Genomic DNA, 26157 nt, shown 5'->3' with positions numbered 1-26157 from the left:
GGCGTGCTTTGCGCGGTGCCTCACAACAAATATGGCGGCGGCCGCGGGGCCGTGGCCGTAGGGCCGGGCCGGGCCGGGTGAGTGCCGGGCCCTGAGGGGCCGGGGGTCGCCGGCCCGGGGGTGACTGCCGGGCTTGGGAGGCCCATGGAACGGGTTCATTCGAGGGGTTTGGGATCTTCTGCCATGGTTTTCTCGGGGATTTGGTATCTCCTGTCATTTATTAGAGGGGTTTGGGATCTCGTGCTGTAGGTTTATTGCAGGGATTTGGGATTGTTTGTCATTGATATCTTAAAGGGTTTTGGGGCATCTCCTGTTACAGATTTATTAGAGGGTTTTGTGATCTGCTGTGGATTTATTAGAGAAGTTTGGGAATCTGATGGGTTTATTAGAGGCATTTGTGGATCTCCTGTCGTGGAAATAATTGAGAATTTTGGGATCTCCTGTCATGGATTTATTTGAGAGGTTTTGGGATCTCTTGCCCTGGATTTATTCCAGGATTCCAGGTTTCTCCTGCCGTGGATTTATTCCAGCCTGATGCCCTGTGCTCTGAGCTGTCTCTACTTTGTGAAAGCACTGGGCCTTCCAGAATCCTTTCCAATTGCTATTCCTGTGTGGTTTTTCAGGGAAGGAGGATCCAGAAATAAGAAGCGAGGGAGGATGTGGCACTCAAGTGCCTTTCCGGAGTGGTGGGTGGGTGGTGTCTCCTGGATATGGCCCTTTTTTGGGACAAAGGATCCACTCAGGAGCTGCTGGGCATCCCGGGAAGAGAAGAATCAAAATGCTAAAGTGCAACAGGCCTGACTGGGAACAGGAATGAGGGCTGGGAGACAGCTTGGAATGAGTGCCAAGCCCAGGAATTCCATCCAGCAGCTTGGGAGGAGGGGCCTTTGTAGATATTTTAAGGCAGTCAGGAGCTGCATTCAGAGGAGGAAAAGCTGATGCAAAGTGATTTATTTCCTGTTTATGTTCATTGGGAAAGTGAAACTTTAAAATCTTTCTGCTTTAATGTCTCAGATGAAGAAGTCCCAGGGGTTTGGAGGAGGTGGATAAGGATAATCCAAGGTAGGGGACAGTTCATTTGTAGAAATAAATAACAGCTTTGTGCAAAATTGAATTGTGGTGGGTTTGATTCTGATGAAAACTCTGCTCAGACCTGTGGTAACAGCAATGCTTTTAATTCACCTTTTTTGTTACATTAATTTACACTTTTACATGGATTAAATTTTAGAGCTACCAGAATAAGCTGGGGAAAAAAGTAAATAAATTCTTCAGTCAGGGCTTCCAGATTTATCTTGGAGGATTTGAGGTGGGTGGGTTCAACTGTGTTTTTTACAGTAAATGCCTATTTTATCTTTTTAAAGGACTCTTCTGCCTTCACAATGTTCGGGGACTTATTTGAAGAGGATTTTTCCTTTATTTCTAACAATCATTGTGGGAAAGGGAAGATATCAAAGCCCAGAGAATCTGAGCCTCCAGCTCCCAGGGATTTCACCAACCTCAGTGGAATCAAAAATCAGGGTGGGACCTGCTACCTCAATTCCCTTCTGCAGACTCTGCTTTTCACACCTGAATTTAGAGGTGAGGTGCTCAAAACCTTCTTAAAATGATGTTGCGATTGTTATTTTAGTGAGACTTGCACTTCCTGGTTATTTATTTAAGAAACGTAGGGAACTCAGGTGATTTTGGGGCACAGTTCACTTTAAATTTTTGCAGGATACAGCCATAGTGTTTGACATTAAAATGCATTAAATTTTAAAGGAGGGGATGTTGTCTTTTTAAATAATAATTTTTTACCAATTGCAGAGGCTTTGTTCTCCCTGGGGCCTGAAGAGCTTGGGACTCTGGATGACAGCAGGAAACCAGATGCAAAGGTGTTGGGAATTTTCTTGTTCATCACTGTCTGATGTTGGTTTGGAGGAATATGGTTCCAATTCATGAGAAACTTAAGAAAATTAGTAAAAAACTAAATTTGACACTAGGAGGCAATTTGGTCTGGCTGGTACTGGATCTTTCACACAGTTCTAAGCTTTCATTGCTGTAAGGTTTTGCTTCAGAAATCAGATACTGAGTCTGCTGAGATGTTCTCCCTCCCACCTCATTCCACCCCATCACCAAACCCTTCAGGAGAGCTGGAGAGGGACTTGACACAAGGGATAGGGGGACAGGACACGGGGAGTGGCTTCCCACTGCCAGAGGGCAGGGTTAGATGAGATATTGGGAAGGCATTGTCCCCTGGGAGGGTGGGCAGGCCCTGGCACAGGGTGCCCAGAGCAGCTGTGGCTGCCCCTGGATCCCTGGAAGTGCCCAAGGCTGGGTTGGACACTGGGGCTTGGAGCAGCCTGGGATAGTGGAAGGTGTCCCTGCCCATGGCAGGGCTGCAATGAGATGGGCTTTAAGGTCCCTCCCAACCCAAACCATTTTACTTGGCTGTGTAAGGTGAAGCACTGTAGATTTTTGGGAACAAAGTCTGACTGCTTGGCGTGAATTGAGTAATATGTGTTATGAAATAGGCAGGGGTAGTTCATCACCAACCTTGTAGTAATTTGCTTCTGTTTTTGTTGAAATGACTGGTTTGAAGGCTGTGTCTGATGTGCTGGCTATGTTCCCTTGCTGCTGTTCCCAGGTTCGGATAATCCCACTGCAGCTGCAACGCTTGTTTGCTCAGCTCCTGCTCCTGGACCAGCAGGCTGCATCCACCGCAGACCTCACCGAGAGCTTCGGCTGGAGCAGCCATGAGGTGCCAATCTCCATCCCCACACACTTCTCCCTAGATAGAGATGGGCTCTGGAGGTCTGACATTTAGGAAGTACCTTAAAATCCTTCAAGTTGCAGAGATGACCTTGAATTGGGTCAGCTCTTGGTGTATCCTGTTGAATCTCCACATGGAGTCCATGGCAGTTGTTTACAGGGAGGAACAGAAGAGGATTGTTCTCTTAGATACAATTCCAGTTGCTTTTCTTTTGTTTTTACAGGAGTGTTTTTCCAACAGGCTTCTTGTCCTCAGATATTTAGATTCTTACTCATGTTGAACTCTGTTAGTCTGAGATTAATCTACATCTAGGAAATGGCTTCAAACTGACAGAGAGCGGGTTTAAATGGACTGTTGTGAAGGAATTGTTCCTTGTGAGTGTGGAGAAGCCCTGGCACAGGGTGCCCAGTGAAGCTGTGGCTGCCCCTGGATCCCTGGAAGCATCCAAGGCCAGGCTGGACACTGGGGCTTGGAGAAACCTGGGACCATGGAAGGTGTCCCTGCCCATGGTAGGGGGTGGCACTGGATGATTTTAACATCCTTAAGTGGTCCCCCAAACCACTCTGGAATTCTATAATTCTATCCAAGTGTCTTAGGCAGGTTGTAGCATAACCAGATTACCAATAGCAGTAATAACAGGTAGTTAGTTACTTCACTGCTCAAGGAGTAAATGTATGAGTAGTTGTGGAGGCTCTGGGGCACTTGACGTGTTATTTTTAAGCCATAAGCCAAGCACTGCAGTGTTTCATTCTTTCCTGTCTGGTTTTCCTCCTGCAGGAGATGAGGCAGCATGATGTGCAGGAATTGAACAGGATCCTGTTCAGTGCTCTGGAGACTTCCCTTGTGGGGACGTCGGGCCACGACCTCATCAATCGCCTGTACCATGGCACCGTTGTCAACCAGATTGTTTGTAAGGAGTGCAAGAATGTCAGTGAGAGACAGGTAAAGCTTCACTGGGGGGTTCTCTTCAGGCTGTTGACTTTAAATGTTCTTACTTTTAAAGTCCAAAAATAATGTCATCCTTGTTGAATGCTGTGTTGAATCCAGGTAGTGAAGTGTTGGACTTTAAGTCTTTGGCTGCGCTTTCTAAATGAGAAGTAAAAAAAACAAATATTTTTCTTCTTCTGAGTTCACAAGCCCTGCCTTTGGTAGATGAAGTTAGCGCAGAGTGCAGTGAGGTAACAGCATAACATATCTTGAGTAATTTTAAAAAAATAAGGTTTTAAGAATTAATTCTTGTGACCGTGTGAGGGTATTTTGCCCATCACTGTGATGAATAGAATAGGTATCTTTCTAATCACCACAAAGTTACACCCCTCAGAACCTCGTTTCTTGTCCTTTCTGCACAGGAGGATTTCTTAGACCTCACAGTGGCAGTGAAAGGTGTGGCTGGCTTGGAGGAGGCCCTGTGGAACATGTATGTGGAAGAAGAATACTTTGAGAATGACAACTTGTATCGCTGTGGAGCCTGTGATAAACTGGTTGAAGCTTCAAAGGTAACACCTTGGGGTGGGATGATGTAGAGTTAGATGGAATACGAGGAGAAAATTATTTGCTGTGAGGGTGGGGAGGCCCTGGCACAGGGTGTCCAGAGAACCTGTAAGCTCTGGCTGCTCCATCCCTGGAAGTGTCCAAGGCTGGGCTTGGAGCAACCTGGGATAGTGGAAGCTGTCTCTGCCCACTGCAGGGGGTGGCACTGGATGGGCTTTAAGTCCCTTCCAACCCAGACTGTTCTGGGATTCTATGAAACCTCAGCAGGGATGTCAAGAAAAGCTTCTGTGGCTCATTTCCCAAATGTTGTTACAGTTTTTTGTCCCTAACACTGAGTGTGATGTAATTTGGAGAGTATTGACTCATTTAACACCTCTGCTGCACCTTGCTCTGGGCATTTTGGAGAGTTGGCTAAAAGACAAGTTAGAGCATAAAACAAAAATGTGCAGTGAGAGAAATCATGGAAACTCACTTCTGGAGAACCCAAATGAGAGAGAAGAACAATGAGCAGCTGTGCAGGGGATGAGATCTGTTGCTCTGTTTTTGTGGAGGGAATCTGATTCAGGCTGTTGGTTGCCCTCTGTCCTCTTCACAGCAGCAGAGCTCCTTGGCCTCCTGCAGGATGGGTGAAGTCCAAACCCTGCGACCCCCTGGATGTGGAGGGAGGGAGTAGTTCAAAGGGAAGCTGGGGTCAGGCCAGGTTTATCAGGGACTTGGGAGTTCAGGAGCACTCAGCAGTGCCTCACATGTCTTGTTGCAAGGGCTGGCTGGAATTTAACTGTACTGGGTTCAAGGCAGGGTGGGTTGTCTGCCTCTCACAAGCGCTCATCCATGCAGGAGGAGAGTGGGAGCTCTGAATTTTGGTAGGAAATCACAGTGCTGGGGGTTGCCAGGCTGTGGATGCAAATGGAATTCCTAATTTAGGTGGTTTCTTAAGCCCTGTGTGTGTTCCTGTTATGGCTCTGCCAGTGAAGAGGAGGATGCCACTGGAGAGGCTCAGAAATGTGGCCATGGAACCCACACCTGCTGTCACAGGTGGTGCAAGATGATTGGTTTTACTTCTCATGAAGGTTCTTGATGTGCTTACCCATCAAGTGATTGGATCTGGATTAGTCAGGAATCATTAAAATGGGTTATCCTGGCCTTCCTGCCTGGAGGGTGCTCCCCTGTAGAAATGAGGGGGACTTTAGCTCCTGGTTGTTCTGTGACTTCCTGTATAGAGCCCATGGACTATGGAAATGTCCTTTATTTGCTGTGGCAGGATCAAGTATGGGACTGATGGTCACCAATCAAGGAGGATGTGGGGCTCTACAGGGGGAGAAGATCTGGGTTGCCTTTAGGTTGTGTACTTGGAAGGGAAATGGAGAATTAGCGAAAACATTTCAAAAATGAGGGCACTGATCTTGTCTCTAGTGGTAACAAAGCTTTGGTGGAAAAGGATTTGACCACAGCAAGGTGGAAACACAATTTTGTTCCGAGGCTGTGCTTAAGGTGTTCTTTTGAATCCCCTTCCAGTCTGCTAAACTACGCAAGCTGCCTCCCTTCCTCACCATTTCCCTCCTGCGGTTCAACTTTGACTTTGAGAAGTGTGAGAGGTACAAGGAAACAAGCTGCTACACATTCCCCATCCAGATCAACCTGAAGCCTTTCTGTGAGCAGGTGAGCACTGTTAACATTTGTTAAAAGTTTCTGTGTGCTCAGCAGAGAACCCACAGCTCAGGGTTATCTTTTATTTTGCATTTTGTCAGGTATTTGAGTAACTTTGTGGTGTCCTACTCCACTTTTGAGCTGAGCTCCCTTGTAGCTACAAGGGGGAAGGGTAAAATAATTACCCAAAAGTTACTGAACTTTTCTTTGACAGGAAGATTATTATCTGGAAATGGAAATTGAAATTTATTTTTTTGTGGTTATTCTCTGATAGCATCATGTGTAAATTGAGCTCTATATGCTTTAGGTGCCTGTAGTTCTTCCATTTTTCTCAGGAATCTGTATTTGCATTCATAAATTATTCTAGTTATAAACTGAGCTATGCCATTGCTTGATCCTTAAATTGATTAATTTTGATCCTTAAACAACACAACAGAGGCACTGTTATGGAACAAACATTTTTCTTCTTCTTGTGTTGCAATGCAAGCTTGGAAATTTCTCAGTGTTTGCATTTGAGGAAGGCTTTTCCTCCCTTCCTTCCCCCTCTCCCCCCCGCCCAGTTTTAGTGTTTCTAAGTATTGCTTCTTTTCTCTTTCCTCCTCTTTTAGACAAAATAAGCTTGGTTGTGAACAAACATTGAAATTGAAAATATTTTGAATTTCTAATATGGTTCAGAATGTTGCTTGTTTAATAACACAGATTGCCCAGGGAAGCTGTGGCTGTCCTATCCCTGGAAGTGTCCAAGGCCAGCTTGGACAGGACTTGGAGCCACCTCGGCTAGTAGAAATTGTCCCTTCCCCTGGTAGGAATCCAGATGGATTTTAAGGTCCCTCCAGCCCAAACCATTCTGGGTTTTTATGATTTATCAGCCTGTGCCTTGCTCCGTGGCTTGTGCCAGTCCTTCCTTGTGTCCCCAGCCCTCAGACACCATTTCAGTCTCTGGACATGCAAACACACACTGAGAAATGTCTGAAGTGATGCTGAAGGTGTAAAGCTGTCCTTGTGTGAGAGACTGACCTCAGCTGTTGTTACAATTATTGTTTTTCTTTTTAAAGACTGAAATGGATGATTCAGAGTACATGTATGAGCTCTTCTCTGTTATTATACACAAAGGTGGCTGCTATGGAGGACACTATCATGTTTATATCAGAGATGTGGATGAATTAGGAAACTGGCAACTCCAAGTAAGTCCTAAAGGCTTTTCTTCCTTGCTTTCGAGGTTGTACTTTTCACAAAAGTATTAAGAGCTAGTGGATGAATGTGCATTCAAACTTAATTAATATTTTAAAGAGGCTTTGTGTGTCTTGCCTCATTGAGAAGGGCAGTTTATCAGAATGTCCTTCATGCTCCAAAACAGTGCATGATGATGTCAGCACAGAATAATCCAGTCCTCTAATTGTGTGTGAAACCACAATATTTGTGAGTGTCTTTCCTTACCAGGAAGAAGAAGATGGGCTGATTGAAGAGAAGTCTTTAAGAGACACTGAGAATGCCAAAGAAACAGAAAATCCACTGGCAGTCTTGAAAGGGATTTTATCAGAGGTATGGTATGTAAGGAGTTCATTGCTTTGGTTTTGGAGCTAGGGAACCTGCAAGGGGTTGGTGGTTGTGAGAGTGGGCAGGCTTAAATGTCCAGGACTCTTGGAACTTGGTGTGAAGAATTTAAAATTTGGCTTTAATATTAACAGTGGCTCTTCACCCAGACAAAGGTCCTTTTGGGATATTTCTAAAGCTGGCCACCAAAGCTGCTGCGAAAGGAATCAGAATATCCAGAGTTGGAAGGGACCCACAAGAAGCATTGATCCAGCTCCTGGCCCTACACAGACACCCCAGCAATCCCACCCTGTGCACCCCTGAGAGTGTTGTCCTGGAGCTCTGGCAGCCTGGAGAATGTGCCCATTCCCTGGGGAGCCTGGGCAGTGCCCCACCACTCTCTGGAGGAAGAACCTTTCTCTGATATCCAGCCTAAACCCCCTCTGACACTTCCCCAGATGATGCTGCAGCAGCTCATTAAAAACCAAGATGATTAAAATACTTCAAAATTGGCTTCTCTGTGTTGACCCCTGACTTTTGTAGCCTTTGTTACCGTCGTTTTTCATTTCTCTGCAGGAAGAAGCTAAACAAATTCCTGTGGATCAATTAGGGCAGAAATTACTGGAGAAGAAAGGGGTGTCCTGGAATAAGAAATACAGAAAACAATATGGAGCATTACGAAAGGTAATCACAGGTTTGCTAGTTTTGGATAGATAACTTTTAGAATCATTTATATTCTTACTGAGTAGTCAGGATGATGATAATTGAGAACATGGACCCTTGGAGTAGCATGTGCAAGGAGGGATTTATAATGTGAATTAGCAGGTTGGGGAACATAAGATTCCCAAGGTGTCTGCCTGAGACTTCGTGTAATTTTTTTTCCATTAAAATAATTTTCCAATTGGTTGCTGTATTTTATGATGTCTTAAGGAAAAGACTTCAGCATTTGTGTTGTAGATAGGTGGAAAACTGATGTTTGCTTGTTTTTTGAAGGGAGCTACCTGCAGTTTCCACAAGAAATATATAACTGTAGGTGTGTAGTGTAGATGTGAGGCTTTTACAGGAATAAACTGAGAAAATACATGAGGAAGCACCATAAAATGAGGGTTTAATTAATGAGGTTTGTGTTTCATTTTGAGGCGATTCAGATGGAGCAGCTTAATGCAGGCTGCTGCATTTAAAACTTGGCATCTTCTTCATCCTGTCCTTGCTTCCCTTTCAGTATTTGCAGAATCATTCTCAGATATTCCAGCTGAGTCCTGATGGAAATAAGGTTGGCCTGAAGGAAACACACAAGCTCCTATTCAAGCTGGATTCTCATGGACAAAATCTCCAGAGCCTTTCCCAGAAAAACGATGTCCAGTGGAACTGTGAGAAAACCCCGCCAAGGCCAAGGGCTGCTTCTGCTGGGTGCCACTGGTTTGATCTGAATGATTCCAAAGTCCAGCCCATCAAGGAGAAGGACATTGAGAAGCAATTCCAGGGTAAAGAGAGTGCCTACATGCTGTTCTACAGAAAAGCTCAGCTGAAAAGGCCCTCTGAAGGTAAACAAAGCTCATCTGGAGATTCTGGGGGGCTTCCTGCTTTGACTTTTTTTTCTGGAGGGCTTTTTTGTCCTTTACAAGCTTTATTTTACCCAGTTTTCCTTATAGTGATCATTTGAAAAAAAATGAGCTAAATGAAGATACAATGAGATGGTGACCTGTTAATTGTCTGTAGCAGACTAATTTTTTTTTTAGCCTGCTCCACAAATAATGGCAGAGCTGAAATAAATACCAGTTGCTGCTAATGGCATTTATGTGTTAATTTCCCTTAAGGAGAGGTTGATTGAAAGGAGTAAAGCATTTGTTTGTTCTTTATATCATCTTGCAGTTGAGTTTTCAGTGGTTACTGTACTGAAACGTCTTCTCTTGATTGCTTTTCTTGTTTGCCAAACTACATTTTAAGCCTATATTTTTGCTGCAGCACGAGGAAATCCAAGGTACCAAATTCCTGAGCACCTGCTGAATGAAATGAATGCTGCTAATACAGAGCTGCAAAAAAAGAGGTATATTTGTGTCACTGTACTCAAACAGCTCCCATCTGCAGGACTCCCAAGGGATTCAAAAGGAAAGAAATTCCTTGAGCAGAGTCAGAACTGAAATGGTTCAATGTCATAGAGTTTAATTGGAGAGTATAATTTCTGTATCCATATTCTGCTGGTTCCCTGCCTTCCCTGTTAGCAGGCAGTCTAGAGAATTTCAAGGGAAACGTACTTAGAGTTTCAGATTGTACTATTTTCTGGTGAAAATCACTGCAATTCTGGAAAGAGAGTGGAATGCGTTATCTTTATTGTGTTCATAGAGGCAGTTCCCTGGGAGAAGGGGGAAGGACTTAGTTTACGGTGAATTTACAGATAAATTATATTCTCTGCCAGAAAAGGGAAGAGCTTGTGGTATTCAGGTTGGACAAAATTTTCCCTTGTGTTGAAAGACACAGATGCTGATACACCTGAATCAGTTAAGATACCAAAATACAGACACAAAAGTGTTTGTGGGATATTTCACACAAGATTGTGGCTGCCCCATCCCTGAAAGTGTCCAAGGCCAGGCTGGACAGGGCTTGGAGTAGCCTGGGGTAGGGAAGGTGTCCCTGCCCATGGCAGGGGGAGAGCTGGATGAGCTTTAAGGCCCTCCCCACCCAGACCATCCTGGGATTCTGTTTCTGAGTGAATTCCATCCTTTATTTGTTTAAATGTTTGCTGCTACAACTAGGGACAGGTATAAAGGAGGGGAGGGGATGTGACAGGGAGTTTAGCCCTGGGGGATTAGTTCCAGGACAGCTACGAAGAGACATCTGTTTGGTGTTAAATTCACCAGTTTGTTGTGTTGTTCTCCAAAGAGCTGAATGTGACTCAGCAAACAATGGCATTGATTTACATCTCCACCTGAGCTCCTGCTATAAATTCCACAACGGGGCTTTGCATCCTTCACTTTCCTGGAAGGAAAGCGTGGTGGATTTGACTATTGACAGAAGGAAAACATTGGGAGACCTTCGGCAGGCAGCGTTCCAGGTACCTGCTCTATCAAATAAACTCAAACTTCATTTTTACTTGAGCCACTGCAACCGCTACAAAGATATTTATGCTGCAATCTTTGTGTCAAGGAGAAATATTCAACAGTAAATGGAGTTTAGGAGGCTAAAAACTCATATTGAGCTTGCACAGGAGGAAAGAGTGGTGTGGGATCTGTTCTTGAAACCATGAAATTGCTGGAATTTTAACTGTGGAGACTTCAAAGTTCACATGAGCTAATTATATTTGGGCAGCATGTGCATGGCTATGGATTGACACAGCAGAACTCCAGGCTTATTCTTAATATTTCATTTTGTGACAGAATTGTCTTTGTCTTTTCAAGGAGTCACCAAGTGAGCTTGGGAGCTAGGCTGTGGGAGGTTTCTGCAGATTATAATTATTGTGAGTGCTGTGAGTTACTGCTGTTATTTTACATAATTTTTCTGGTTATTTTTCCCAACTAGATGTTGGAGTCTTGGGAAGGGGACATGGTTCTCAGCATGGCCAAGCCTTTACCAGCAGGATTACACCTGTACCAGGTGCTTGATGGTAAGAGCACTGCATGTCAGGCTTCCATGCCATTGCTGTATTTTAATTCCTGCAGACATCAAAGATTTCATCTATAAACCATCCTGGAGATGTGTATTACTGGACACTCTTCCAGCTCAAACCTGTGTTAATTTATTTAAATTATTTATTTCACTCTTATTAGTGGAATGAATAATTTTGAGACTTTGCTGTGAAATCTTTGTTGTGAAATGCGGTAAGACTTGCATTAAGCAAGTTAAGCACCTTTGGTGACAAGAATGTATCAGTCTGTGTCTTGCCCTTGATTTGCTTGTGGATGTTTGCTTTCATAGGATTGGCCTAATAGGTGGAGGAGAGGATAGAAGAGAGGAGCCAGGGTGGCATCAAAGGAAAATGTAGGTTAGACTTTAGCTGAAGTAGGAATTTTGCAAAGGGAAATGCTCACATAAAGAGTTAATGAATTTATTAAGAGTACATCAGTTTTTCAGATCATCGTTTTTGTCTCCAACTTTGCTTTGTTAGGCAATTCTAGATGTCAGTCTTTAAAAACTTACTCAGTAACTTTTAAATTTTATGTTCTCTATGGTCAGCTTCAGAAAATCGGTGTTGAACCAGAATATAACACAACTCTACATAGTGTTGACATCAAAACAGAGAGACTCTCAGAACTACTCTAAGTATTCTTCCCTCTGCTTGTACAGTTCCTTAAGTGCAGTGACTTTTAAAAACTTGCTGACCCTGTTTGTGTGTTTTATGGTGAGCAAGAACTTGATGATTTGCTCCTATTTTTTAGGAGATGAGCTGACCCTGGATGGCGTTGGGCTGGCTGATGGAGCAGACATCTTCGTCTGGAATGGGAAAGAGGTAAAGGAGCCAAGCACTGCCTTCCTTGTCAGCTCTGAAGAGATAAGACTGTGCCAAGGTCTCCTGCAAATCCTGTGCTGTTTTTGTAGTTTTCCATTCTCCTTTTCATATTAAGGCTTCTGCTTAACCTGGAAGTGGTTGTGAAGCACAGCATTTTATTCTGTCTATTGGAATAGAATGCTACTTTTAAAATATTTGTATTGTAAAAGTATTGATTTTATTTTGGCTTTCTCAAAAAAGAAAAGACCCCGAACCAAACAAAACCACCCGAACATGTAGTAACAGAGTTGGGGTTTGTCTTGGTTTTATTTTTGGTATCATTTTTTCTATTGCAGTGTTTATGTCATTAAATTTTCTTCAGGAAGGAACTTAGGTTGAATTTAGGTTGAATATCAGAAAGATCGAGCTTTTAAAATGGAAAGTCACATTTGGGTAATTCTTTAATGTCCTGAGGGGCTAAATTCCTGTGTTCTAGATTTTTGCTAAGTGTCCACTGGTTTCCCAGCTGCTGTTACCATGGAATGGTTTGGGAAGGGACTTAAGGATCTCACTCTACCCCCTGCCATAGACAGGGACACCTTCCACTATGCCAGGTTGCTCGTGTTCCAGCCTGGCCTTGGACACTTCCAGGGATCCAGGCCCAGCTCTGATGCTCTGGACAACTTTGTGCTTTCTCCTCCCACCACCCATGGGTTACTCTGCTTTGTTGTTCAGCAGTTTTGTCTGAGATGGTTTGTTTGTGAGGGGGGAGTGTCTGTTTGTGGTCTCGATTTTCTTGCTGCCCGGTGTCTCCTTATTTTCTGGATCAGCCCCACACAAACTGCCGTTCCTTCCTCCTTTCCCTCAGGTCGGAGGCACAAAGGTGCTGACGGGCCCTGAGCACGAGCCCGTGGTGCTCAACGTGCTTCGCTTGGCCGAGCACAACGAGGGCGGCAAGGGGCAGCACTTCAGCGAGGCCCAGCACGTGTTCACCTGCAGCACCAGCCTGGGGCAGCTGCACGCAGCCTTGGCTCCAGCCGGGGGCATCATCCTCAAAAATGGCTCAGGGGCAGACAGAGAAGCCAAGAACTGGGAAGTTTTCCGTGAGGAAGACATGAAGGAAACAGTCCGAAGCGCTGGGCTCAGGGATGGGTGCTCTGTGCTCATCTTAGACAGCCATGACCAGAGGTAACCTTTTTGATTGCGATTGTAATTAAACAAAAAAAGCAATTTTGGCAGAAGCTTTTTGTTCAAATTATATTAACAGCGTATATTCTTGTAACAAATTATCACTTTGGTAACAAATACAAATTCATTACAAATGCAAGTATTTTCATCTTGTGTTTTGGAGACCAGTTATTTATCAGCCGTTAGATATTTTTCTTGCCCTGGTGGCCGCAGCATCAGTCACAACCTTTGATTTACACTTAAAAATGAGGAAAACCCTGGTGGGAACAACTCATGCTCAGTGAATCCAATGCTGCCAGGAGCAAATTTGTGGTCTCATGACACTCTATGCTTCTTGAGGCCTCTGCTCTGTGAGATGCCAACACTATGAACAACTTTGGCATCATCCATTTATTTGGGAGCTGTGCTGGTGAGTGATGAAGCTCTGCCAGTGTTTAGTTTTCCTGTCTCTGACTGTCTTTGCACTGCTGATTTCCATAGCTTTGTCAACGTGGCAAGTGGGAATTTGACTGCCTTCACCTATGACATCAGCTGGCTCCAAGTGAAAAACTTCTGTGGGGTGGAAGAGGAGGAGAAACACGTTAAAATCACTGCCACTATTGAAACAGTAAGGACTCTGCTTTCCTGAACAGCTTGGCCGCTGCACTTGGCCCAGGTCATTCGAATTACCTCAGGGATGGAGCTTTTCCATGCTGAAATTAGTGTTGAGCTCAGAGTTACAACCCCTGGAATATTTACAGGTAGCTTAAACCAGTGCAGTGTTTTAGTGTCAGACAGTTTTCTCTTTGGATCATCCTATAAATGGAATGGTTTGAGATGGTGTCAGTGACCAAAGCTAAAAAGAGGAGGGAAGGATTATCTTTGTGTACTGGCACTTAAACATGCAGGGTTGTTGGTGGGATTCCAGGCTGGAGGTGTTCATATCCCTTTTAATGTCCCTGTCTTTTAGGTGATGGCAGATATCAAAATGAAAGCGATCCGGGAGCTTCAGCTGAAGGAGGAGCTGGGTAAGTGTTCAGCTGCTTTATCAATCTGCTAATGTTACAATTTACTGGCTTTTGAGTGGGTTTCAGCTAAAGAATAAAAGCTGAGACTGTTGATGGAGTCTCAAGGAGTCTCTCTCTAGTTTTGTTTTTGGTGTCACAGAGGGAGGTCTCTAGGATAAACGTGTTGTAATTAATTCTAAAGGTGTTACTTGTCTGAAATTCTGAGCCAAAATCCTATTTTATTCCTATTTGGATTACTTAATACTTCTCTCTTTCCTGCACTTTTTGCTGCAGCATACGAGAGCTGTCTTCGACCTGTTAGTGGCAATGGGAAACTTCTGTCTCCAGGTAAATTGATTTATTGCATCACTGTTCTGTAAGAAATTTGCTGGCAAGATTTGGAGCCTCTGATTTTCCTTTACTGGGGGAAGTACCCACACATAACTCCACTGATTCTCAGGCTCAACTGAACCAGTTGAGTGGGGTGGGGTTTTTTTGTTTGTTTGTTTGTTTTTTTCCCCAGTTTTAAAGATAATTAACAGTACCAATATGAAGATAGGGGCTAAACTGAAATGTTCAGCTTGGTTTTATTGCTTACGTTCCTAATCCATGTGCATGGACACTCCTGAGGGACTCTGGAAGATCTCCATGCCTTTGGTCCTCTCATGGGACACTCACAAATCTGCAGTCAGGGCTGAGCAAGTTAAGCTCCCCAGGGGGCACTGAAGAGTTTTAGATTGCTCTGAGGATGATAAAACTGATGTTTTTATTTTTCCTCCCTGAAGTGCCTGAGGATTACACAGTCAAGGAAGCAGAACTGAAAATGGGAAGCTTGCTTGGGCTGTGTCGTGGGAAAGCTCCGACTTCCACTCAGGTACAGCAGTGTAGGATGGGAGATGCAGGGACTTTCCTAAAGAGAATAAAGGAAAAAAAGTGGGGATATTGCTCTTGGAATGTGCAAGTTGTAAGTATTCCAGAATAGTTTGGGTTGGAAGGGACCTTAAAACTCATCCAGTTGTACCCCCTGCCATGGGCAGGGACATCTTCCACTATCCCAGGGTGCTCCAAGCCCCGTCCAACCTGGTCTTGATGTGCAGGGGAAGGAGTAGTTGTGCATTTCTAGAGATCAGGGATGGCTATTGGGGATCTGCTGATGGCTGTAGCTCAATTATCTTTGCTTTCTGTGCTATTTTAGTGCTGTTCGATGACATTCTTGCCACAGGAACTGTTCTTACGCTTCCATATTTATTCTGATAGTTTGTGTTTGTATTTTCAGCTCTTCCTGTACTTCGTGGTTGGGAGTGACCAAAACTGCAGCCCTGAGATGGAGATAGTTGTGGAGGAGACTGCCTCTGTCAAAGAGGTAAGGCTGGCTGCTCCCACAGCTCTGCTCCCATGCTCCTGGACAGCAGTCCCTGCACAGAACTGGAGGCAGAGGAGTTGGGAAGAGCCATGCACAGAGTGAAGGAAACTCTGGTGCTATCAGTCCAGTGTCGAAATTGCAGCTTTGATTTTTTCAAAAGGCACACCTGCAAACTCTGGGGCAGAATTTGTTCAAGTAAAGGAACAAACTGACAACACAGATTTAATTGTCTACCGGTTTGGGAAAGCTGGCTCAGCTGATGTGGTGAATTTCTTGCCTGAAAACCATCTCATCCATGAGGGGTTTAATATGTAGCCCAAATACACCTTCTCTATTTAGCTATATTGTTTTAAGACTTGACCAGCACTCAGTCACTTTTTATGTCAGAAAATTCAAACATAGATTTACTGAAAGATTTATTTCCTATCTTCAGCATCGACATAACTCTCCTCTGTGTTTATTTTTCAGTGTCTCAATTTAATGCTGGAGAAATCTGGATTATCAGGTTAGTTATGTTGTTATTTACATATTTTTAAAGGCATTTTTAATATTTTTGAGATAGTTCTTCCTACCCTAAATCTTGTAAGTTTTTTCAATGATCTGTTTGTCATTGTAGTGTGAGGAGGGGAAAGAACTCTAAACATAAAGTCTTTATAATACAGTTTTTGTATTTTAAAGAGCTTGTCATAGATTCAAATGATAATTTGACACATGGGAAATCCTTCTCTTTCCTCTGAAACCAGGGAAGATAATTAGGTGAGGGAGAGAGATCTGCGCAAGTAAAAGAATATTTTCATGCAGCAGAAGGTCTGGGGAAGATGAAAGCGATAATTCATTTAGTCAGAGTTGTGTTTAAAAAGCAAATAAAAATAAAGAACAAAAGAAAAAGGACCCTTGACACTTCCTAAGAGTTTTATAATATTTTCCCACACCGGCATTATTGACTAATTAGTTTTCTGCGTGTATCTCTTTGGGTTTTGGTAGGTGACAACTGGCATTTGAGAAGGCTTGACTGGTGCTACGAAGCAGGGGAAGCATTAAGTCAGGAAGTAAGAGGAGCCTGTTTCAATCACATCGGTTCTTTGCTCCCAGGGGAGAAAGGCAGGAGTGGGCTGACGGGGATCCTGTGCTTTCTCTTCCTGCAGAATGCCACCCTGAAGGAACTCAATGTTTGCAGAGGAGACACTCTGGTTATAACTGAAGGAAAGCTTCCACAAAAGGTAAAAGGAGAGTGTGGGCAGTGTCTGGAGACTTGGAATCCCAGAGTGGTTTGGGTTGGGAGGGACCTTTAAGCTCATCCAGTGCCACCCTGCCAAGGGCAGGGACACCTTCCACCATCCCAGGTTGCTCCAAGCCCTGTCCAACAGGTTGTCCCTTGCAAAATTGTAGCATCATTATTTTTGCACCACCACCTTGTTCCCCACTAAATCACATCCACATATTGTTTGCACACTTGCAGGAGTGGTGACTCCACCACTTCCCTGGGCAGCCTGTTCCAAAAGCTTAGTTGTAAACAAACCTTTTCTCTCTTCCTGTGCTAAAGGTGAAATTTCTCCTCATTTGTGCACAACACTTGAGCCACCTGGTATTTTCTGTTCCAGGGTTTCCTGAAAATCCCCATCTGGTGGCTGAAGCCTTCAAGCCATAAGAAACATGGAGAGAATGCACGAGACCAGGTGAATGGGATCGCCTGGAAAATGGAGGCTTTGCAGGTGTCTGCTGCAGCAGGTGAGCTTGGCCAGGCTTCAAAAGGAATCATCTCTGGTTGCTCTTTGAGTCAAACCCAGATTTTAATCCAAAGCCTTAAAACACTTCTGAAACTTAGGAGAGGCTGCAGGAGTTACATCAAGGTTATGGTGAAAGGACCACTCAGGAGACAGATGCAGTTTGTCATAAATGCTGGATAATCCTGCTGTAGGGATGTTCCTCAGCTGGATTTGCTCAAAACCCCACTAAATTTTGTAGCAGGGGCTCTTTGTTTGTCAGTCTCTGTACTGAATGCAGTGGCAGCATTGTAAAGCATCTCCTTCATGAGGTGATTGGCTTCAAATGCCAGACTCCTGAAGGGACATTTAATTCCCTTCAGGCTGTGTTATGTTTTGGGAAGCTGTAAAAGGAGGGATGGGTAAAGGTTACATAATATCAAAGACCTTAAATGCAGTGTTTTAACTCTGTTCTCCTAAAGGTCAAATGCAAAACCAGCGAGGGCAGCAAAATTCAGTGAGGTTTGAGAAGGAAGAAGAAAATGAAGTGAAAATAAGAGAATTGGAAAATAGGGAACAAATTGATTTTTTTATTTGGTATTAAAAGTAATATTCTTCTGGTGCTGAGCTGTGCTGCAGGGCAGGACCCCTCTCCTTGTAGAAGTTTTCTTTGCATTTTTCTCCTTCTGCCCCAAACCTTTTCTGAGTTTCACTTTCTGCCCTGTTGATTTCAGTAGCGGAGCAAAGAGCAATTTAGCTTTACTTGCAGTAGGTTTAACCAATAACTACCACTGTTTATCAGTGGGAATAACTGCTCCTAGTTCTGAAATTTGTAGTGTAGGATCTGTATAGGAACTGCATGGAAATTATCAGGCTGTATTTTGTGTGCTGGATATGGCCATGGCAAGGGGTTGGAACAAGGTGACCTTTAAAGTTTCTTCCAACTCCGAGTCTGGGATTCCTGGATATTTTAAGTGGACTGCTGAGTCCTTCTCTGAGTGAATGTAACCATGAAGTGACTGTTATATCTCAGGACTATAAGAACCATGTTGACTCTTCTGTTATTTATTTCTTCCTCCTCCCTCTACTCTGCTTCAAAGCTCCACCAGAACCCACCCACCCAGGCTTGGATCTCTGTTATGCTGGCAGGATAGAGATAGCAGGAGAGGCCTCTCTGGAAGATCTGAAGATGCAGGTTAGATGTTCTCCTGTGTTGGACTGTGCAGCAGCGCTGTGATGACTTGAGCTCTATTAACAGCTCTTTTTTATTTCCTTTTCCCCTGTCTCCAGTCTGTTGTGCCATGGCATTTATGCCATGGTCACTGGTAAGTACCAAGAGGCAGCTGGAGCACGTAGCTCAGACACTTCCTTGGTGTCCCTCCTGTCCCCATCCTCCCTGTCACGTGTCCTGGCCTGCGGGAGCCTCGTTGCACTTCAGCTGAAGCTCTGCCTTGCAGCTTTTGTCTTCATTTCAGTGTAAAATCTCTCCATGGGAAGCACACACATAACAAGCACCTCCTAAGAAGCCACTTTGCCATTTCCACATTGTTCCTGTATTAGTTTTCTGCTTTTATTTTTTTTTTTTTTAAATTTCTGTATGTGGAATCTGATGAATGAAGAATTGCTTTGGGGTGCACAGGTTTGACAGCCAGGAAGGTCTGGCTCATTTTGTTTGGCCAGAAACTAAAATACCTTTGTATGGTTTTAATACACTAAAAACCAAACCAAGAAAAACACGCAAAAAGAAAAAACCTAAACCCAAACCCCACCCCAAACCCACAAAAATGTATAACCCAGTCCTACCAAAAGGCTCTGTGTGGTTTAAGCAGTTGATTGTTCTACTTGAACTGCATGGGGAAGGATGTCTCACCTGATTCTGCTCCATACCAACACTTATTTTTTGGGTATGACTTCAGTTACGGGCTCTGCTGGGCTACTGCTGTGGAGAATTGTTTGCAGCTTGAACAAGGACAGCTGGCTAAGCATGGGAAGCATTGTGTCCTTGGGATGGGCTTAGAGGAGCTCAGCACTTGGCCAGAGACTGGGGTAACAATTGCAACAGCCTCATTCCCTCCCAGTTGTTCAAATTTTGGTTTAAAAAAAGAAATAAGGTACTTTGGAAATGGAAGCTGAGTTGAGAATTGTTGAGAGGGAGGGAAATCCATCTCCCTTTGAGGCTGAAAAGTGAATATTTTGCTCAGAGCCACAAGCAACAGCTGGTGTGGAATAAATTTCAATATCTTGCCCTGTTTTTGAGAGTTAATCCAGTGATTTTCTATTTTTCCACAGAGACTGGCTGGTAAAATTATTGACAAAGTATTTCTGTCTTTCAGGCTCTGACCTTACCCTGCTGCCAGGAGCAGGTTGTGCCCCTGCCCTCCTTCCTCAGAGCTTGGACAGTGGACAGCAAACGCCCTGGGAAGCTCCTCCGGGACAACAAGCGGAGACTCAGGTGGGTTTCCTGGGGCATGTTCAACAGACTGGATGTGGGATGGATGTGGGGAGACTCAGCAGCGCAGTCTGGGTGGGAAAGGATCTTAAAGATGAGCAGTCCCACCCCTGCCATGGGCAAGGACACCTTCCACTATCCCCAGTGCCTCCATACCTTGTCCCTCTTTAGCTTTCCTGGAGCCCCTTCAGGCTCTGGAAGGGGCTCTGAGGTTTCCCTCGGAGCCTTCTCTCCTGCAGGTGAGCACCCCCAGCTCTCTCAGCCCAGCTCCAGAGCCATGTAGACAGCCTCTATTCCATTTTCAGTGACTACAGGCTGGGTACCAGAGTGGAAATCTGCATAGAACCCTTGCAAGAAGAAGAGAATTTGGGGTAAGACCTCACGATCTTTGTTTCTCGTTTCTTACAGCTCTGCGTTTGAGGGAAGTGGGAAGCATTAACTGAGCAGCTTTTGACTTCAGGGCTCTCAGGATGTGGGAGAACCTTGGAAGCTGTTTATTGTTTTCCACAAACAAAGGGAGGGAGGGCAGGAGACGGGGGGAAAGCTGGAAATTCTGAAAGCATGGCTCACAAGAATTTCTATTCTCTCATTCTGCTGCCAGCCCCCATGAGCTGCTGCTGCGAGTCCAGATGGGAATACCAGGAGCGAGGGACTACTCCGACTCCCGGGACTTGGTGTGGGATATCTCCAAGGAATGCACGACCTGGGCTCTGAGGCAAAGAGTGGCTTCTCACTATTGTCTCCCTGTAGATAAAATTGAAATAGCCAAATACTTCCCTGAAAGATTTGAGTGGCTGCCAATATCTAGCTGGGTAAGATCTGGCATGACAGAATCCAACAGTTGTTGAGAAGAGCACGTGTTGCTTTGGGCTGCAGTTGCCTAGGGATTGAATTTAAGGAGAATTCCAAACTCTTCTGCTTTGATTCTGTTCAGACACAGCAAATTTCCAAGAGGAAAAGAAGGAAAAAGCAGGAGAGTTTGCAGTCAGCGCCTTACCACCTGAAGGATGGAGACGTCATTGGGGTGAAGGTAAATTTCCCTGGATTTAATTGTTGCACGAGGATCAGGTTCAGCCAATGTCCGCTTGGCAGCATCTTCATTTCTCCTTGGTTTTCTCTCATCCTGCTGCATTTCTGAGAGTACTGGGATATGGGCTTGGACACTGCATTGTGTTGATAGGAAATTTCTTGCTGCTGCCTTTCCTTTTTCTCCTGGATCTTTTTTCTTCTGCTCATTTTTCGACTTGATTTTCAAATTCTGAGTAAAAATCCGAGGAAGTGCCCTTTAAAAATCACATCGTAGATACAAAGCTGTTATATATTATGGATTACTGAACTATGACAGTTCTCTTTCATGGTTTGAAAAGGAATTACCCAGCATTGAGCACCAAGCTTGCAGTCAGGCTTAGTTAGAAGGAAAGAACATTCTGGCTGGGTTTTAGAGCAGTAGGAGAAAAACGTGTCCTGTCCTGCTGTTTTAGCCTATTGGAAAAAATCCATCCCTGGAAGTGTTACTGGCCATGCTGGAAGGTTGGACAGAGCAACGTGACATAGTAGAAGGTGTCCCTGCCCGCTGATCCAGTGGGACTGGATCATCTTTAATATCCCTTCCAACTCAAACCATTGCAGATCTAATTAACTTTGAATTAATCAGTGCAAAACTAGTCAAAAAAAAAAATAATCTGGAAATTTATTGTGTCAGTCAAGCAACAGCTGGGAAATAGTTTGACCTTCTGACTTGGATCTCTCCAATCTTTCTTCATAACAGAACCTTCTCCTTGATGACACCAAGGACTTCAGCACCATCAGGGATGACATTGGGAAAGAGAAGCAAAGACAGCTGGCTCTGGAAAAGAGGAAAAGGTAGTGAGCACTTAGTTTCATTTTTCTTCAGAAATACGCGAAGCGTTTGCTGCTTTTCAGGGAAGCTGTGGCTGCCCCACCCCTGGGAGTGTCCAAGGCCAGGCTGGATGGGGTTTGGAGCAACTGGGATAATGGAAGGTGTCCCTGCCCATGGCAGGGGATGGCACTTGGGTGGTCCTTAAGGTCCCCTGAAATCCAATCCATTCCATGATTCAGCCTAGTCGGATAATTTTTGAGTCCAGTGGTAGCTGGGTGCTGTCAGAGCACACAATCCCAGTAATCCTGTGGGGAGCACTTGGATAACTCAAACTTCTGGCTCTCAGTGTTCCTCCACTGAGCCTCATGGTTCTTCCTGCTGGAATGCACCGTGGAGATGAAAACGAACCCTTGGCTGTCCTGGCCTTGCATAGGCTGTTTTCACAGCTCACTGGAACTCAGAGTTCAGGCCAGGCTCACCCTGCTAAAGCCTAGCACTAAACATTAACTGTGTTATTTCCCTTTTCCAGCCGCCAGGAGCGTGTCCAGGATCCCTTTTTACCCGAGGAGAAGCTCCCCATGAAGCCCCGCAAACCAGAAGTGGCTCTTTCCATCAATGTGGGGGTTTTCAGATAGCACCAGGAGCTGCTCTGCCCACACCACCCTGTACTAACCTGGCCTGCAGGGCCGCAGCTCCAGCAGCAAGAGGGACTTTCCCAAAGCGTCTTCAAGGATCCCTGAGGCACAAATTGGCTGTAGGATTCTGATTTTCTTCTGCTCTCTCTTGGGGAAGTGCTTTAAGGTCCCTTTCTCAGTGTGGTACTTACTCTCAGGCTGAGTAAATGCACTTTATGGAGGAGGAAAAGGATTAATATATTGTATAACCCCTCAGTGACTCTTTTGTAACCACCCGAAATGCTTTGTTGGGTCAAATCTGACCTCTTGCACCATCACTACTGACATTTAATGCAGTCATAATCATCTCTTTTTACAATTTTTTCCCATCTCTGATCACTGAAGTTGCTGCTGCTACCAGAATTTGCTTTTCTCTATCTCTAAACCAAGTCTGTAGGAGCTGGAGTCAGCCCAAAGAATTAAGGAAATGTGGAAGTCTCTGAGCAAAGTGTAGGAAATTGGCCCAAAAAAAGCCAGTCCAGGATCTGTCAAGATGTAAAACCTGGAGACCTTCTGTGATATGGAACAATGGGGACATAATCTTAGATTTTGAAGTTTCTGGGGCTTTTGTTGCCTGTAAAACTTAATTTTGCGGTTTCTAGGGCGTTTTTGTTGTCCCTAAACTTCATTAACAGACAAAGCGGTTGGAAAAAAGGGACAGATCTGATATTTGATCTTGAGTGGGTTTTACTGTACTCAGGAAAAAGGCTTGTATTTATTTTCAGTGCTCCTCTTCAGACGAATTTCCCTCATTTCTCATCCTTCTAGCTGTCCTGATACTCTGTTATGTTGGAGAATCTGTTTCTGTTGGTGTCCTGAGTTGACCTGGAGCAGCGCGCTGAGCTGGGCTCCAGGTCAAAGATAACTCTTAAATGAGCCTGGTTATCCTTAATTAAATCTGTGATAATGACAGGACAAAACACAAGTTTGCTTTTGGGGGCTGCAGTAAATATTTGACCTATTTGCTGTATGTGTAGATTTTGTAGTAGGAGCTGCCAGTTGTGCAGATTCCTCAAATTTTGGCTAATGTGAGATTTTTCGTGTACCTTTTATAGGTTAACACTATTCTGGTATTTCAGATAGCACAGAGATGAAGACTGACATTCTGCCTTCAGCAAAAAAGTTCGTGAAAAGCGCCGTGAAACATGATTATTATTTATTTCTCTGCATATCTTTAGAATTCAGCAGGTGCTCCTGTGCTTTTTGGGGCTGATGCTCTGCAGAAGGGGCTGTTTAATGCCCTCACTCGCTTGAATCCTGAAATCCCAGTTTCATGGATGCATTTTCTGCCCAAGGGGAGGGCAGCGGATGTTTTCCCATCTTAATTTGTGTCGCCTTCTTTCCATATCAGGTGTTCTTGGGAGCCTGGTTTTACAGCAGGGATCAGAGGTGCTCATTCCAAAGGTTTGTGTTCCCACGTGGTTCCAGCCCGTTGGATTTATTTGCTGTCACTTTAGTTTCTCTGGTTCCTGCTGGAGAGCTCGACTGAGCTCAGCCTTCTCCTCTCGAATAACTCTGGTCTCTCCCTGAGAACACAGAGTTTGGAGAACTTCAAATGCAAATTCCAAGTGGGAATTTTGTGCCTTTGTTCAAGTGTAATGTAGCAGCACCTGCACTGAACCAGTCTTGGAATACTTCTAATGTTAGGTCAAAATGCCTTTTTTTTTTTTCCTTAAATCTCTTGTGGGCCATTCCACAACGAGCGAGTTATGGGGCTGGGGAGAGGAAACATCTTTTGGAAATAGAGTCTTTGTGACTCTGTGGGTTCTGATGGTTATTTGCAAAGCCTGGAACAGCTTTCATCTTTATTTTTCAAGTGTTCTTCACAAAATAAAATGTCATTTTTATCTGCCCAGTTGGGTTGTCTGTGGATGTCTCACTGTTTGGGAATGGCACAAACTGGTTTCTGACATGAGTATTAATTAGCTTTAACTTTCCAGTGTTCTTGAACCAACATTTCCCCATCTCTGGGGGAGGTTTCCCCATTCCGTGAGTCCGTTGTCTTTTCCTGAGGGTCCTGGCTCAGGGCTCCAAGTGCAGGAGCAGCTTTGCTTTGTCCCATTTTTCCAATCCCTGTGGAGAAAGCCCTGAGGATGGCAAGGAAGGTTCCTCCATCAGGATACAAATTAAAGCCACTCTGGAGAGTGGAGCCTAGACTTTGAAAAAGTCTTGGAAAAAAAATTTATCACAATTTTAATGAGTTGTTTGAACTGGTTATTTTGAGAAAAAAGTTTTGATTGAATTTTGCTATTAGCTTCTAGAGATTATTAAGCCACTTTCTGGGAAAGTAACTGTTTTTAGGGTTGTTGTGGTTTTTTTGTACTTGGGGTTTCTTGTTGTGTTTTTTGTTTGGTTGGTTTGGTTTGCTTATTTTTTTCCGGTCATCTGGCTCATCCCAGCTTGCTCAGACATTTCTGGGCTTCTGAACCTGGAGACTGGGGGTTTCCAAATGCATGGAAATCTCCCAGGGTTGAACTGAAAGATTCCTACACTTCTCAGCATCTTTCCTGACAAGCGTGGTGCAGAGTTCATGGCATATCCAAGAGGTTTAGCAGGGTTAAATGGGATATTGGGAAGAAATCCTTCCCTGTGAGGGTGGTGAAGCCCTGGCCCTGGCTTTTGGTTCTTCAGTTAAATGGAGCTGTGCTTCCTCAGGCCTCTGCAGGAAAATGAGCAAATGAAGGCAAACTTACTCACCCCCTGAGATTCCCCCTCAGGCATCTCAGATGCTTTGCAGAGAATCAGTGGAAAAACCCAGATAAACCACACAAACCCAAAATAAACATCCCTTTTCCCCAGAGCAGCTTCTTCTCAGTCGTTTTGCTTCCTCTGAGGCTTCTTCTGATGCCCAGGGCTGGGGGAGCTGTCAACACCTCCTGTTCTTCCCAGGATCACCAGATCCTGGAGTCAGAGTGTGTCTGGGAACGGCAGCAGCAGTGGGCTGGGAGGATGGAAAAATTCACTTCCCTTGAGCACCTGCTGGCAGGAGCTCAGGTGAAATTACCCATTTGGTATGGAAGTGTCAGCTTCCTTTTTGCTGGAAAAATTTTGCCTTCACTAAACCCAGATCAGTTTGCTTTCTCATGCCGCTTTTTATTCCCAAATCCAATTCTTCGTTTACAGAATGGTGGGGGTTGGAATGGAACAGGTGACCCTGTGCCACCCTTACCATGGGTAGGGACACCTTCCACTATCCCAGGCTGCTCCAAGCCCCAGTGTCCCAATGCCAGGGATCCAGGGGCAGCCACAGCTTCTCTGGGCACTCTGTGCCAGGGCCTGCCCACCCTCCCAGGGAACAATTCCTTCCCAATATCCCATCCAGCCCTGCCCTCTGGCAGCGGGAAGCCATTCCCTGTGTCCTGTCCCTCCCTCCCTTGTCCCAAGTCCCTCTCCAGCTCTCCTGGAGCCCCTTTAGGCCCTGGAAGGGGCTCTGAGGTGTCCCTGGAGCCTTCTCCTCTCCAGCTGAACACTCCCAGCTCTCCCAGCCCAGCTCCAGAGCCCTGGAGCATCTCCCTGCCCTCCTCTAAATGTGCTCACATGGGCCCTGTTTTTCTTGTGTTGGGTCCCACAGAGTCACCCTTTAGTGATAAAGCAAAAAAGAAAAAACCCCACAACTTTTCCCAAAACGATTCACCTCCTGTTGACGCACAGCATTTCTCCCTAACACATTTTATTTGCTGCCTGTTGCACTGTGGGGCAGGGGGTGCAGTTTCGGGGCTGTTTCCAGGGAGGTTGGGCTCTTTGCAGGAGTTTTGTGGCTGTTTCCAGGGTTTTGGGGCCCTTTTCAGAGCTTTTGTGGCTGTTCCTGGGGTTTTGGGTGCTCTTTCCAGGGTTAGGGACTGTTTCTGGGGGTTTTGGGGGGTGTTTCCACGTTTTTTGGGGCTGTTTCCGGGAGTTTGGGGAGCTTTTTCCAGGGTTCTGAGGCTGTTTCTGGGGTTTTGGGAGCTGTTTCTGGGGGTTTTGGGGGGTGTTTCCACGTTTTTGGGGGCTGTTTCCGGGAATTTGGGGGGCTGTTTCCGGGAATTTGGGGGGCTGTTTCTGGGGGTTTGGGGGGCTGTTTCTGGGGGGTTTGGGGTGTGTTTCCAGTTTTTTGGGGGCTGTTTCCGAGGGC

General features: G+C 44.9%; 1 protein-coding gene across 6 annotated transcripts; it reads left to right on the top strand.

The window, feature by feature from the left end:
- USP40 (ubiquitin specific peptidase 40) lies at positions 1-23901 on the top strand. Of its 6 annotated transcripts, none has more exons than XM_040069737.1 (32): positions 1-77; positions 1015-1062; positions 1362-1578; positions 1804-1871; positions 2624-2737; positions 3527-3691; positions 4099-4245; positions 5756-5899; positions 6943-7071; positions 7328-7429; positions 7997-8104; positions 8643-8964; positions 9386-9467; positions 10301-10472; positions 10937-11021; positions 11794-11864; positions 12712-13031; positions 13512-13638; positions 13981-14038; positions 14312-14365; positions 14803-14891; positions 15294-15380; positions 15849-15885; positions 16365-16600; positions 16982-17108; positions 18184-18278; positions 19417-19535; positions 19838-19903; positions 20134-20344; positions 20467-20562; positions 21301-21395; positions 21902-23901. In XM_040069737.1, the coding sequence occupies exons 3-32, from the start codon at positions 1380-1382 to the stop codon at positions 22005-22007; spliced, it is 3831 nt and encodes a 1276-aa protein (XP_039925671.1). In that variant the 5' UTR covers positions 1-77; positions 1015-1062; positions 1362-1379; the 3' UTR covers positions 22008-23901. The 6 variants fall into 6 exon arrangements, with proteins under 6 accessions (XP_039925671.1, XP_039925676.1, XP_039925674.1 ...); XM_040069742.2 differs by lacking the exon at positions 1015-1062 and having other exon boundaries at positions 10-77; positions 16365-16429; positions 16526-16600; XM_040069740.2 differs by lacking the exon at positions 1015-1062 and having other exon boundaries at positions 10-77.
- Positions 23902-26157: the final 2256 nt, after the last annotated feature.

This window comes from Hirundo rustica, chromosome 7 (assembly GCF_015227805.2).
Source record: "Hirundo rustica isolate bHirRus1 chromosome 7, bHirRus1.pri.v3, whole genome shotgun sequence".
Taxonomy (NCBI): Eukaryota; Metazoa; Chordata; class Aves; order Passeriformes; family Hirundinidae; genus Hirundo; species Hirundo rustica.
Note: the sequence above shows the minus strand (reverse complement) of the source record. Positions and strands in the feature narration are given on the sequence as shown.

Excerpts from the sequence above, each read along its gene's own strand:
- USP40 (XM_040069737.1), top strand. The coding sequence starts at position 1,380 with ATGTTCGGGGACTTATTTGAAGAGGATTTTTCCTTTATTTCTAACAAT. Across the intron at positions 7,072-7,327 it reads TAGGAAACTGGCAACTCCAA|GAAGAAGAAGATGGGCTGAT; the intron begins GTAAGTCCTAAA and ends TTTCCTTACCAG. Across the intron at positions 13,032-13,511 it reads TTAGACAGCCATGACCAGAG|CTTTGTCAACGTGGCAAGTG; the intron begins GTAACCTTTTTG and ends TGATTTCCATAG.